Below are 12,904 nucleotides of genomic sequence, written 5' to 3' on the forward strand. Positions count from 1 at the left end.
GCTCTGTTCCCGAGCCCATTGCCTAGGGGCTTTAACAGAAGAAACCTTGAACGGAGAGCCTGACTCGGTTGAAGACAGTTTCAGCAAAGGTAATGCTACCGTTTTACACATTGAGCGGCCACCTCACAAGAGGAGAGTGACTGACTTAACCTGCTTTAGCTCGCGGGAAGCGAAGTCCCCGAGCCAACACGGTCAGGTGGGCAGGCTGTGGCCCTCGGGTCGGTGCAGGATGTAGTGCTCGCCTCGGTCAGGTTAGGGTCCAGCACAGCACGCCTGCCAGCCAGGCCTCCACTAGCACTGTGAGGCCGGAACTAGGGGCAGGAGGAACTGGGGCTTTGGGATGTGGTTCCAGGACTGGTACCAGGGACGTCTCTCTTGGCTTGGCTGGTGGAGCCCGAGCTTTGGGCACCAGGTCCAGGATGCCGGCGTGCTGTGTCCCCATCTGGGCACGCTCCCTGCAGCTGAGACGGCTCAGAGCCTGGGGCTTGTTGGAAGCAGCCGTAGAGCAAGGGGCAGAGGCGGCCTGAGTGCCTCCAGCCGCGCTCCCTGCCCTCAGAGCAGCCGCAGGCCCTGTGTCCTGGGCCCCTCCAGTGCTGACGGGAGTGAAGGACGGGCCTCCCACATGACACTGCTGGTGGGAAACCAGGCACTGCGCTGCCTGCCTGGGATTAACTCAGAATGCTCTTATCTTGAATACAGCTATTTTAACCTTTGACTCAGAGTTGAAGAAGTACACTCTGGCTTCCTTTGACATTGGCAATGGCCTGAACTTTGAACAGGTTCATTCTGCAGCTTTGCTTCCGGCCAAGTTCCAGCAGCACCGAGATGAAATACATTCATTAGCCTCAACGCTCAAAAAGCAGCAGGCTCTCTTTTTGGAGGAAGCATATAAATACTTTACACAGTTTTAATCAGGAACAAAGAACATGGAATTTTAATCCTTTTGACAGATGTTAACAATTTTTTTTTTTTTACTTTCTCATTAAAAGCAGGGCAGTTTCATTAATCATTGCTGTGAAGGGGTTAAAATATGCCGCTCTGGCACATTAACTGTTTTGAATTAAACACACTTCAACAACGGGTACAAAAAAATCACTCTACCTGTATTCTCTTTCTTTTTTTTAAAGATTTTATTTATTTATTTGAGAGGTAGAGTTACAGAGAGAGAGAAAGGTCTTCCATCTGCTGGTTCCCCAAACAGTTGTAACAGCCGGAGCTGAGCTTCTTCCAGGTCTCCCACGTGGGTGCAGGGGCCCGAGCACTTGGGCCATCTTCAACTGCTTTCCCAGGCCACAGCAGAGAGCTGGATCAGAAGAGCAGCTGAGACTCGAACCGGTGCCCAAATGGGATGCTGGCACTGCAGGAGGAGGCCTAGCCCACTGGGCCACAGTGCCACCCCTGTGTTCTTTTCTTAAAAACAGGGTGGGCCTGGCCTTGTGCAGTGAGTTCAGCCTCTGCCTGTGATGTCAGCGCCCATTCGCGTACTGGTTCAGATCCCGGCTGCTCAGTCTCCAGCCCGGCTCCCTGCTGAGCACCTGGGAAGGCAGCACTGATGGCTTAAGTGCTTGGGCTCCTGCCACTGACGTGGGGGACTTGGGGGAGCTCCTGGCTCCTGGCCTTCAGCCTGGCCCAGTCCATTTGGGGAGTGAACCAGATGATGGAAGACACCTTTCTCTCCCTCTCCCTCTTTGTCCTCTCCCCTAATTCCCCTCACCCTCTCTTTCCCTTTCCTTCTGAAACTCCACCTTCCAAATAAGTAAAATAAATCTTAAAAAAAAAAATTCAGAAGCTAGAGGCCCATGTAGAACACGTCGTCCCTGGGAGAACTGCACAGACACACCTGTTGAGCGGTCCCTTCCCCTGCCCCCAGTTAACTGTCCAGCCGCAGCCCTGGGCTCGCATTCCATAGCTCACAGCTTGTCCAGTTCAGTGGTGGTGATGGACTCCACTTCCATGTGTGTAAAGCTTCTATTAAATAACCTCCTTTGCTTTCCCCCTGTTAATCTGTCTTTCAAAAATTAATCAGTTGAGGCCATTGCCGCAGCTCAATAGGCTAATCTTCCGCCTGTGGCGCCGGCACACCAGGTTCTAGTCTCAGTTGGGGCACCGGATTCCGTCCCGGTTGCCCCTCTTCCAGGCCAGCTCTCTGCTGTGGCCCGGGAGTGCAGTGGAGGATGGCCCAAGTGCTTGGGCCCTGCACCCCATGGGAGACCAGGAGAAGCACCTGGCTCCTGGCTTCAGATCAGTGTGGTGCGCCAGCCGCAGCGGCCATTGGAAGGTGAACCAATGGCAAAAGGAAGACCTTTCTCTCTGTCTCTTTCTTTCACTGTCCACTCTGCCTGTCAAAAAAAAAGAAAAAAAAAAAAAAAGAAAAAATTAATCAGTTGAGAGGCGGGGCTTTGGCACAGCAGGTTAAAGGCCCGGCTTCCCGTATGGGTGCTGGTTCGAGTCCTGGCTGCTCCACTTCTAATCCAGCTCCCTGCTAATGTGCCTGAGAAAGCAGCAGAAGATGGCCCAAGTCCTTGAGCCCCAGCACCCACGTGGGGGACTTGAAAGAAGCTCTTGGCTGCTGGCTTCAGCCTGGCCCAGCCCAGGTCATTGTGGCCTCTTGGGGAGTAACTAGCAGATGGAAGACCTCTTTCTCTGTGTGTGTGTGTGTCTACCTCTCTATCTGTAACTCTACCTTTCAAATAAATAAAATAAATCTTTAAAAAATTAATTAGTTGGGGCTGGCATTGTGGCATAGCAAGTAAAGCTGCTACCTGCGGCACCAGTATCCTATATGGGTGCTGGTTCAAGTCCCAGCTGCTCCACTTCTGATCCAGCTCCCTGCTAATGGCCTGGGAAAGCAGCAGAAGATGGGTCAAGTGCTTGGGCCCCTGCACCCGCATGGGAGTCCCGGAGGAAGCCCCTGGCTCCTGGCTCTGTCTGGCCCAGTCCCAGCCATTACACCATTTGGGAGGTGAACCAACGGATGGAAAATCTCTGTCTAACTCCTTTCCTCTCTCTCTCTAACTCTGCCTTTCAAATAAAATAAAATCTTTTAAGAACATAAGAATAAAAAGTTAATTTGAAAGGCAAAGTAACACAGAAAGGAAGAAGTGGAGATATTTTTTCACTGGTTCACTTCCCAAACGTCCACAACAAGTGCGCTGAAGCCAGGAGCCCAGGACCCCATCAGGTTTCCCATGCAGCCATTTGGAGAGTAACCAGAGCTCTCCCTCTGTGACTGTCTTGCAAATAAATAAATATAAATAAATACATAAATGTTTTTAAAAAGTTGTGACTGGAAACAACCATTTACTATGTCACTGTTTTTCTTTGTGTGTGTATTCCCTACTCTGGGAATGGCTCACTTACCTGGGTGGTCTGGCTCACTCTCATGGGCCTGTGGTCCAGGTGTTGGCTGCCTCATAGGTCTGCCCTGTGCTCGTCACGTGGGTGCAGCAGAGGCTTCCCCCAGAGAGATGCAGAGGGAAGGAGAGGGGAGAGACCTGTGCAGAGAGACAGAAAGGGAGACAGGGGGTGCGGAAGAAGACAAGTGTGGGCCTGGAGTGCCGAGACACAGCCACGTCCGTGCCTGGCACCCGCCACCTGGGTGGGCGTGTGGATAAGGCAGCCAGGAAGGGGCCCGGGGCAGACCTGCTGCTTGTCCGGCTTCACGGGAATCTGCCCTGGTCACGTGGCTCCACAGCGAGTGGGGAGTGGCAGAGGCCCCTCCTCCAACTGCAGATGCAGCCTGTGTCTTCCCGCAGGTCATGGCAGACCAGGAGCTGCCCTGTGTGCTGGTGTCTGGATTCGAAGGACCATGTGGTGTGTTCAAGGGTCACGTCGGAGACCTGCAGAAGCACTTCCGTCTCATTACCATGAAAGAATTTTTGAAAAATAAAACACAACTCAGCCAAAAGATCCAGGCAGTGTACATCTGGGGTGGAAAGCCAGTGATCGACCACGAGCTGCTGCAGAGCCTGCCCTCCCTGAAGATCATCGCCAGCGCGGGCGTGGGCGTGGACCACCTGGACCTGCCGCTCATCGCCAGCTTCGGTGTGAAGGTGGCCAACACACCCCATGCCGTGTCCAGCCCCACAGCAGATCTGGGCATGACCCTGCTGCTGGCTGCAGCTCGTAGGCTCCTAGAAGGTAAAATGCCCACTGAAGGCCTGGGGATTCCAAAGAATCAGTGATAAACGTGCCGGTATTCACGTGCAAATAACTGAATATGCGGTCTTCCAACTGCATGTCTTTCTCTGCTCCTGTTTTTTTTTTTTTTTTTTTTTTTTTTAATATTTATGTATTTGAAAGGCAGAATTCCAGAGGGGCAGAGAGAGAGAGGGGGGTGGAGGGTCTTCCATTTGCTGGGTCACTCCCCAAATGGCCGCAGTGGCTGGAGCTGAGCTGATCTAAAAATCAGGAGCTTCTTCTGAGTCTCCCATGTGGGCCATCTACTGCTTTCCCAGGCTGTAGCAGGGAACTGGATCGGAAGTGGAGCAGCTGGGACTCGAACCTGCGCCCTTATGGGATGCCAGCACTTGCAGGCTGCGGCCCCTGCTCCTGATTTTCTCATACCTCACCCGGACTTCCTCTTGCTTAAGAATCGGGACCACGTGTGGTCACTTGCAGCCTCCAGTGGCACCCACGCCTGACCACCGGGAGCAAATGCTCTGTGGTTAGGGGTCTCCCATGGTGGTTCCTCCCTCGCCAGATTTCACACACCCTTGCAACAGGGGGTGAACGGTGTATGAAGTGGCTTCAGAACCAACTTGGAAACACTCTGAGGTGACTGGCAAGTCGGCCTGTGCCCTGGGCCTCCTGGGGCTGTGGCCCACGGGAGAGGGGGTCGGTCTGGGATACCCTGGGAGCTCCCTGGCCAGGTCACGTTGCTGCGCTGGCGGGGCTCTGGGTGAAGAGCTTGGGAAAAGCCTCAGCAAGAGGCAGGTTCTGTCTGCGTCCCACTGCTGCCCGCACCCCAGCAGGAAGTTGTAAGCAGAGATGGGAACGGAGCTGCTGTTCTGTTCTGAGGAAGCACGTGGCCCGCGGTTACTTCTTCAGAAACACAGGCAGAGTGCCCGTGTGCCGGGCTGTGGGTTGAGGTGCTGCTGCCAACACTCACTCTGCTCTTTGTGTGTTTAGGTTGCCAGCTGGCTCTCTCGCCAGAGACAGAGAGCTTCTCCATCAACTGGATGGGTCAGGGGGTGACAGGGGCCACTCTGGGGATCGTCGGCATGGGCAGCATTGGCTATAAGGTCGCGCAGAGGGCCAAAGCATTTGAAATGAAGATTCTGTACCACAATCGGAACCGCAGGTAAAATTCAAAGAAATGGATTTTGGGAATTAACTGAGCCAAATGCGGCCCCAGTGCCCTCAGTGCGGCTGGGTGCACATCCCCCCAGCTGCTTTGGAAAAAGATTTAGGGGCCAGTGCTGTGGCATAGCAGGTAAAGCCGCTGCCTGCAGTGCCTGCACCCCTTATGGATGCCAGTTCAAGCCCTGGCTGCTCCACTTCCAATCCAGCTCCCTACTATGGCCTGGGGAAGTAGTGGAAGATGGCCCAAGTCCTTGGGTCCCTGCACCCACATGGGAGACCTGGAAGAAGCTCCTGGCTCCTGGTTTCAGATCGGCATGGCTCTGGCCTTTGTGGCCAATTGAGGAGTGAACCAGTGGATGGAAGACCTCTCTCTCTCTGTCTCTCCTTCTGTGTAACTTTGACTTTCAAATAAATAAATAAAGCTAAAAAAAAAAAAAGATTTACTTAGAGAGGGAGAGACAGAGATCTTCCATCTGCTGGTTCACTCCCAAGTACCCACAACAGCCAGCCAAAGCCAGGACGAGAGCTCCATCTGGGTCTCCCACGCGTGCGGCTGGGATTACACCACTGCCTCCTGGGTGTGCATCGGGAGGAATGGAGTCAGCTATGGAGCCGGACTCGCAGCCGGGCGTGGGCGTGGGTGTGGGTGTGGGTGCTAGGAACACCTGCTCTCTCCAGAGTATGACCATGGCAGGTACTGCCCACCCCACTGGGTAGTCTGATTGCTTTGGTGACAGGGGCGGACGCTCAGACCGGTCAGCAGAGATGCCTGTGGGATCTCTGAGAGCGCCAGCTTCTCATTCATTTGTGTCTGGTGGTGTGGGTGGTGACTCCAAGGAGCGTCTAGAGCCATTTGAGGGGACTGTGTTGTGTTGCTGATGGCTCTGGAACTTTCACCTTGACTTCCCCAGCCCCTGAACCTGTCCTCAGCACCCCCAGTGCTGGTGTCCAGCTTTGACGTCCACACATGCATCACAGTTCCATGTCCAAGCTGGGCGCCGGGCTTGTGCCCTCCCAGCTGGGCTGCTTTACTCCCAGAAAGTGCTCCCTTCCTGAAGACGGCTGTGGCCCCCACCCCGCCCAGGGTCACCCCGTCAGGTTCCCTTCCCTTCCTGGTGTTGCTTCTGTCCCTGCGGCCCACGCCCTGACCCCCTGAACCACACACAGACCCTCCAAGCTGCCCCTGCAGACCACCACAGGGCCCTGCACAAGCCGGTGCCTCTGCGGCTCCTGCTGTCCGTCTCATGTCATCTCAGTACCTCATCTCAGGAAGTTTTAAATGCATAAGATAGATTTAATTTATTGTCAGTTATGTTGAAATGCAGTTTTCTAAATATCAAAAAACCTGTCATGTAATATTTGTGCTTCTTTTTAACTGGTTAACGAGATCCCAGCAACAGGCTGGGCAGGGAGGGTAGTACGGATGACCAGGTGCTGTTGGGAGATGGACGCTGGCCACTACTGACACAGCCGAGGGAAACGCAGCTTCCTGGTAGGGTCGGTGGCCTGAGCTCCGCCTGCGGCCCCATCGGCTCTCGGTTCCCTGCGCTCAGGCAGGACAGCCGGCCCCACAGCAGACACGCTGTTTGCCGCCTGTTTAGCTCCTTCCAGCAGGAATGCCCTCACACCTGTTCCCCTCCCTCGCTGGCGTCTCTCTGTGTGTCTCTGTCTCCTGGAAGGGTGTGTGCTCCCAGAGGTCAGAGGTCTTCTCCACACCTTTGCCACTGTCTCCAGCACTCAGCACAGGGCGGTTACTCCATCAACACTCCTTAAATACACTTACACACCGGAGTTCTGGTCTTTCAAGCAGGAGAACTGTTCTTGTTTTCTGTAACTGACATTTATGGAGGCGTGATAAGCTGGAAGAAATTAGAGGTTTAAAATTAGGATTTTAATTTTTAAAAATTTGTTTTCATTCTTTAATTTGAAAGGCAGAAACACACACACACCACTGGGGGAAAGAAATCTTTCATCCAGTGGTTTACCCCCCAAATGGCCACAAGAACAGAGCTGGGCCAACAGAAATCAGGAGCCAGGAACGCCATCCTGGTCTCCCACATGGGTGGCAGGATCGCCCGCTGCCTCCCAGGTGCACGTGACCAGGCGGCTGGGGGCAGAAGGCGGCTGGGACAGATGTGCTCTGGTAGGAACTGCAGGTTCCCAGCAGCAGCTCGGCTGCCCTGGATAGAGAATTCTATCAGAATCTTCCCCCTAACTTGGGCAGTGACCGCACGATAGACAATGGCTACCAAGGATGCCATGAACGCCTGGGGCTTAGGACTTCTGTAGAATAATCATCTGTCTGGAGTCATCAGAGCAGGACTCAAGGTTTGACTGAAAGTCAGGATCCTCCTGTCAGATGCTCGGACGCCTGCTGTCGCCCAGCGGCAGCAGTGCAGGGTTGGTCGTCTGGAGGCCTGGATGTGTCTGTGCGGCCTCTGGCCGTACTGAAGCTCGTGTGTGTGGGGTGAGGTCTCCGGAGGCTCAGAGGAAGTTCCTGCCTGGAGCCGCAGTCTAGTCAGCACCTGCAGAGGCGGAGGGTGAGCAGGTGGGCACAGGTGAGTCAGAGACTCCAGGGATTCCTGGTGGCCAGAAGGGGCTGTCTGGACCCGGGACCTCCCGGGCCCAGGTTTCTTTCCTGGAGAGCGCAGGACGGGAAGGGACAGCAGTCCTCTCTCGCCCGAGTCCTTATGCCAGCCCCTTGGCTGCCTCTAGGAACTCTGGCTGCAAGAGCCGTGAGCGAGAAGCTTGAAAGTCTGCTAACGGTCACGGGATTTTCCCAGGGCGGTTAAGTCTGGAGGGAAAAACCAGACATGACGCTTTTTTAGTTTTAAGACATAGAACAGTATGTTTCTGTGGGAATGACAGGACAGATGGATCCCTGGATGACGGCAGTAAACTCCGGAGCCGTCCCTGAGAGATACGTGTGGGATGCAGAACCCAGTGGAAGACAAGGGTGATGCGATTTTCTGGCAGTGGTGTGTGAAGGACCTGCCTCCCAGAATCTTCATGATCACTCGGGCAGGTAGGCCAAGTGGCCTTCTTGCAGGCACAGTGCCTCCAGCGAGTCCTCCCTGAAATGACCAGCGTCCAGTTCGGGCCCTCCCTCCTTCTTCCCTCTGGGGTCATCAGGCCAATTCCTGACACGGGAATGGGATTTCCCTTGTTTCCCTCCTAGGCCGCGGGAGGAGGAGGAAGCTGTGGGGGCCACTTACTGTGAGAAACTGGAGGACTTGCTGCCACAGTCGGACTTCGTGATGCTGGCCCTGCGCCTGACCCCTGAGACCCAGGGCCTGCTTGGGAGGCGGGAGCTGGCCCTGATGAAGCCCACGGCTGTGCTTGTGAACATCGGCAGAGGTACTGGCGGCCCCTCGGTCTGAAGGCCAGCTCGGCTGGAAGACAGTGCAGGAGAAACCTCAGGTCTGCTTTGGCTTTGCTAGAGAACGCTTCTCCCTGAATGCCTGCCGAGGTCTGCAAAGTCCACTTAAATTGGCGGCAGGTGAACTACGGCAATTCCACCTTCTATTTAGAAATGTTACTGGTTTTGTCTTTACATCATTTGAAACCTCAAATTAGAAAAAACGAAGACTGATGAAGTGGTTCAGTACAGCAGCTTTCAGACCCCAGTTTGGGGTTAGGGCGGCATCAGCTGATCCTCTGGGTTCAGTTACAGAGTTTGTGGGGATCAGTTTCCTGAGCCTCACTTCCAGCAGTGCTTGTGTTATCTTGGTATTTGACATTTACGAGCCCTGGGTTGGATGTGGCTTTTAGACAGAAGACTCGGGCGCTGGGTGCTGAGGGCAGATCTGCACGCCTTGCGGGGACAGCTGGTGTTGCCAGTAACCCCGGGCACGCTGTGCAAACTCAGCTCTCTCCATAGAATGCTGAAGGCAGCACTTGCCCTGCACCCTCACAGGGCCCAGCTCATAGATTCTAAATTAAGACCTTAGTTCCCACAGAGGCTGGATTGGCCCGGCTCTAGGAACCAGCACCCCAGTAGAGCCCGGATGGGCTTCTCCCTGCAGCCGCACACACAGGGTTACTGACTTGGAGCGGCCGCAGCACCTCCGCTGGCCTCAGCTGCTCAGCATGCCCCGGAGTGTGCTTGAGCTCAAAGTTAGGCTCATGTTGTGTTTGTTCGGTTTGTAAATGTGGGCATCAGGACTATCAGGAAGCTCTGTTTTCTCAGCTCAAAGCCTTCGACAGTTCTGGGAGATAAAAGGAGCTGAGCCCAGCAAGTGTCACACAGGAGCCTGTGGCTCACTGGGGACATGAGCACTGAGCCTGCTGCGTCACGGAGGGTCCAGTCGGGTCACGTACGTGAAGGGCTAGCTTTCTGCCCACCACATGCTGGGCTCAGGCCTGGTTTTTAATGGTGCAGTTATAGGCCAGCACCACAGCTCACTAGGCTAATCCTCTGCCTGCGGCACCAGCACCCCAGGTTCTAGTCCCAGTTGGGGCGCTGGATTCTGTCCCGGTCGCTCCTCTTCCAGTCCAGCTCTCTGCTGTGGCCCGGGAGTGCAGTGGAGGATGGCCCAAGTCCTTAGGCCCTGCACCCGCATGGGAGACCAGGAGAAGCACCTGGCTCCTGGCTTTGGATCAGCGCGGTGTGCCGGCCATGGCGGCCATTGGGGGGTGAACCAACAGAAAAGGAAGACCTTTCTCTCTGTCTCTCTCCCTGTCCACTCTGCCTGTCAAAAAAAAAAAAAAAAAAAAAAAGGTGCAGTTATAAATCGGAGAGCATGAAGTTCACATCATGTTCTCTGTTAAAACTGTTGATGCCTTTACACATGTTTAGAACAGATGTGTCTAAAACAGTAGCAGGTGTGACGAAGTCATTCCTGTGGTGACCACAGCGGCTTTGTTGTGCATTCAGGTCTGCTGGTTGATCAGGACGCGCTGGTGGAAGCTCTTCAGACTGGGGTCATTCACGCTGCCGCGCTGGACGTCACACACCCGGAACCCCTGCCCAGGTAACAGATTCCACAGTCCTAGCATGAAAGGGCAGAGTCTGACAGCTGTGGGACCTGGACAGCTCTGCGTCCACACCACCGTGGAAGAGAGCAGTGGGCCCAGGGTGGACGCTGCATGGTCTCTCTTACTGGAGCTGAAGTGGCTCCTCCCTTAACTCTGGCCCTGACTTGCCTTCCAGAGCTTCTGAGTTGGGTCGTTCCTAGAACCTTGTGTGGTTTCATCCTCATCTTCTCTTTCGAGGCTGTATACCCCGCACTCTTCCACTGTAGCCTCCATGGTGAGGTGTCAACACACATTACCAGTAGAATCGGCTTCCTCCCCAAGATTTGTTGTTAAGGTCCCAAGACTGAACCGAGTAATCGTGTTGTGACCTGACCACTGGGGAAGTCACACGCCAGCACCAGCATGCACACTTGTCCTGGAAACCTGACCACACACAACACATTTGGTTGTTTTTTTTTTTTTTTTTTTTTAAGATTTATTTATTTATTTGAAAGGTAGAGTTATGAGAGAGGAAAGACACATACACAGAGAGAGGTCTTCCATCCACTGGTTCACTCCTCAATTGGCTGCAAGGGCCGGAGCTGTACCTATCTGAAGCCAGGAGCTTCTTCCAGGTCTCCCATGTGGATGCAGGGACCCAAGGACTTGAGCCATCTTCTACTGCTTTCCCAGGCCAGAGCAGAGAGCTGCATCGGAAGTGGAACAGCCAGGACTTGAACCAGTGCCTGTATGGGGGTGGCAGCACTGCAGGCGGCAGCTTTACCCACTACGGCACAGTGCCGGCCCCCAGAGGCTCTCTCAAGTGTGGTCTGGAGACCTGTTCAGGGATCCATGAAGTCTGCTCTTATGTTACATAGACGTCACTCAGCTTCCCACTTGTCTCAGAGCTGAATGCCGTGTGATGACGCCATCCCCGGGACAGCTGACGGAGTGTGTGCTGCTGTAGCGCTGTATTTATTTTTTCACTTTTAATTTCTAACATGATAGACGCTGATGTTTGGGACAGGCATTCGGCCCAGCTTGGGATGCCTGTGTCACGTACAGGAGTCTGGGCTGTACTTCTGATTCTGGGTTTCTGCTCGTGCAGACCCTGGGAGGTCACAGATGTGGGCTCCAGTTCTGGGGCCCCTGGAGCCCGCAGAGACGCAGATTGCGTTCCAGGCTCCTGGCCTCAGTCTGGCTTAGTGGGCACTTGGGGAATGAACCAGTGGATGGAAGAACTGTTTCCATCTCTGCCTTCCAAATCGAAGTGAAAATAAGTAGGGGGAGGAGCTGTTCGTGAGGTCTCTCTGCAAGAACCCCCTCGCCCACTTCTTGGTAACTGGCCTCTCCTGGTGGCACTTCACCCCTCATAAACGTGAGTTCAGCTTGGACCTGGCTGCCTGGACCAGTGCTTACCTCCCTGCAGCCCTCCTCCTCTCGTGGGCCCGGGTCTGGGTCTGCCCACACGGCTCTGGTGTCGGGAGGTGGGCCGGGGTCTGGGTCTGCCCACACGGCTCTGGTGTCGGGAGGTGGGCCGGGGTCCAGGTCTGCCGACATGGCTCTGGTGTCGGGAGGTGGAGCCCAGGAGGGCCTGGGTCTGCCCACACGGCTCTGGTGTCGGGAGGTGGGCCGGGGTCCGGGTCTGCCGACATGGCTCTGGTGTCGGGAGGTGGAGCCCAGGAGGGTCTGGGTCTGCCCACACGGCTCTGGTGTCGAGAGGTGGGCCGGGGTCTGGGTCTGCCCACACGGCTCTGGTGTCGGGAGGTGGGCCGGGGTCTGGGTCTGCCGACATGGCTCTGGTGTCGGGAGGTGGAGCCCAGGAGGGTCTGGGTCTGCCCACATGGCTCTGGTGTCGGGAGGTGGAGCCCAGGAGGGTCTGGGTCTGCCCACACGGCTCTGGTGTCGGGAGGTGGGCCGGGGTCTGGGTCTGCCGACATGGCTCTGGTGTCGGGAGGTGGAGCCCAGGAGGGTCTGGGTCTGCCCACACGGCTCTGGTGTCACTCAACCTGTGTTTCAGAGACCACCCCCTGCGGGGGCTGAAGAACGTCATTCTGACGCCTCACATGGGAAGTGCCACTCACCAGGCCCGGCGACAGATGATGGAAAACCTGGTTGAGAGCGTGCTGGCGGCTCTCAGCGGCCTCCCCGTTCCCAACGAAGTGGTCGGGACAGCGACTTAGGAGGCCTGCGGTGGCGGCGAGCGGGCGGGGAAGACGGGGCCGTCAGCTCGGCCGCACCCTGTGCTCAGGAGCCTCCTCCAGGTCCCGACTTGCCAACGGCCCGATTCCTATTAAAACCTCGGCTGGGCTGGGAACTTTCTAGCCGTCTGTTGCCACCCTCTGGTCAAGTCTGGTCACCTGATTTCTCTTCTGTTTTTGTTTTTGAGAGGTGGAGTTAGAGGTCTTCATCTGCTAGGCCGCAACGGCCGGGGCTGCGCCGACCCGAGGCCAGCAGCCGGGAGCTTCCTCCGGGTCTCCCGCGCGGGGGCAGGGGCGCAGGGGCGCAGGGGCCCGGCCACAGCAGCGAGCTGGACCGGACTCGCGCCCATGCGACGGCGGGCCGCCCGCTACCGTTCCCGTGTCTCTGTCCAGCAGAGCGTTCCCGAGGGCCTTGTGCGGGGCTGCCTTGGAGGCCGCCTCGT

General features: G+C 55.7%; 1 protein-coding gene across 1 annotated transcript; it reads left to right on the forward strand.

The window, feature by feature from the left end:
- On the forward strand, window positions 1-12,598 carry LOC133767342 (glyoxylate/hydroxypyruvate reductase B-like). The gene is made up of 6 exons (XM_062201836.1): window positions 1-89; window positions 3,756-4,140; window positions 5,131-5,302; window positions 8,483-8,661; window positions 10,181-10,277; window positions 12,281-12,598. Exons 2-6 carry the CDS (start codon window positions 3,759-3,761, stop codon window positions 12,441-12,443), a joined length of 993 nt encoding a protein of 330 aa, XP_062057820.1. The 5' UTR covers window positions 1-89; window positions 3,756-3,758; the 3' UTR covers window positions 12,444-12,598.
- The last annotated feature ends 306 nt before the right edge of the window (window positions 12,599-12,904 follow it).

The sequence above is a fragment of the Lepus europaeus genome, chromosome 9 (genome assembly GCF_033115175.1).
Source record: "Lepus europaeus isolate LE1 chromosome 9, mLepTim1.pri, whole genome shotgun sequence".
NCBI lineage: Eukaryota > Metazoa > Chordata > Mammalia > Lagomorpha > Leporidae > Lepus > Lepus europaeus.

Coding starts and splice junctions, on each gene's coding strand:
- LOC133767342 (XM_062201836.1), top strand. CDS start 3,759: ATGGCAGACCAGGAGCTGCCCTGTGTGCTGGTGTCTGGATTCGAAGGA. Junction 5,303..8,482: donor TACCACAATCGGAACCGCAG/GTAAAATTCAAA, acceptor TTTCCCTCCTAG/GCCGCGGGAGGAGGAGGAAG. Junction 8,662..10,180: donor GCTTGTGAACATCGGCAGAG/GTACTGGCGGCC, acceptor TTGTGCATTCAG/GTCTGCTGGTTGATCAGGAC.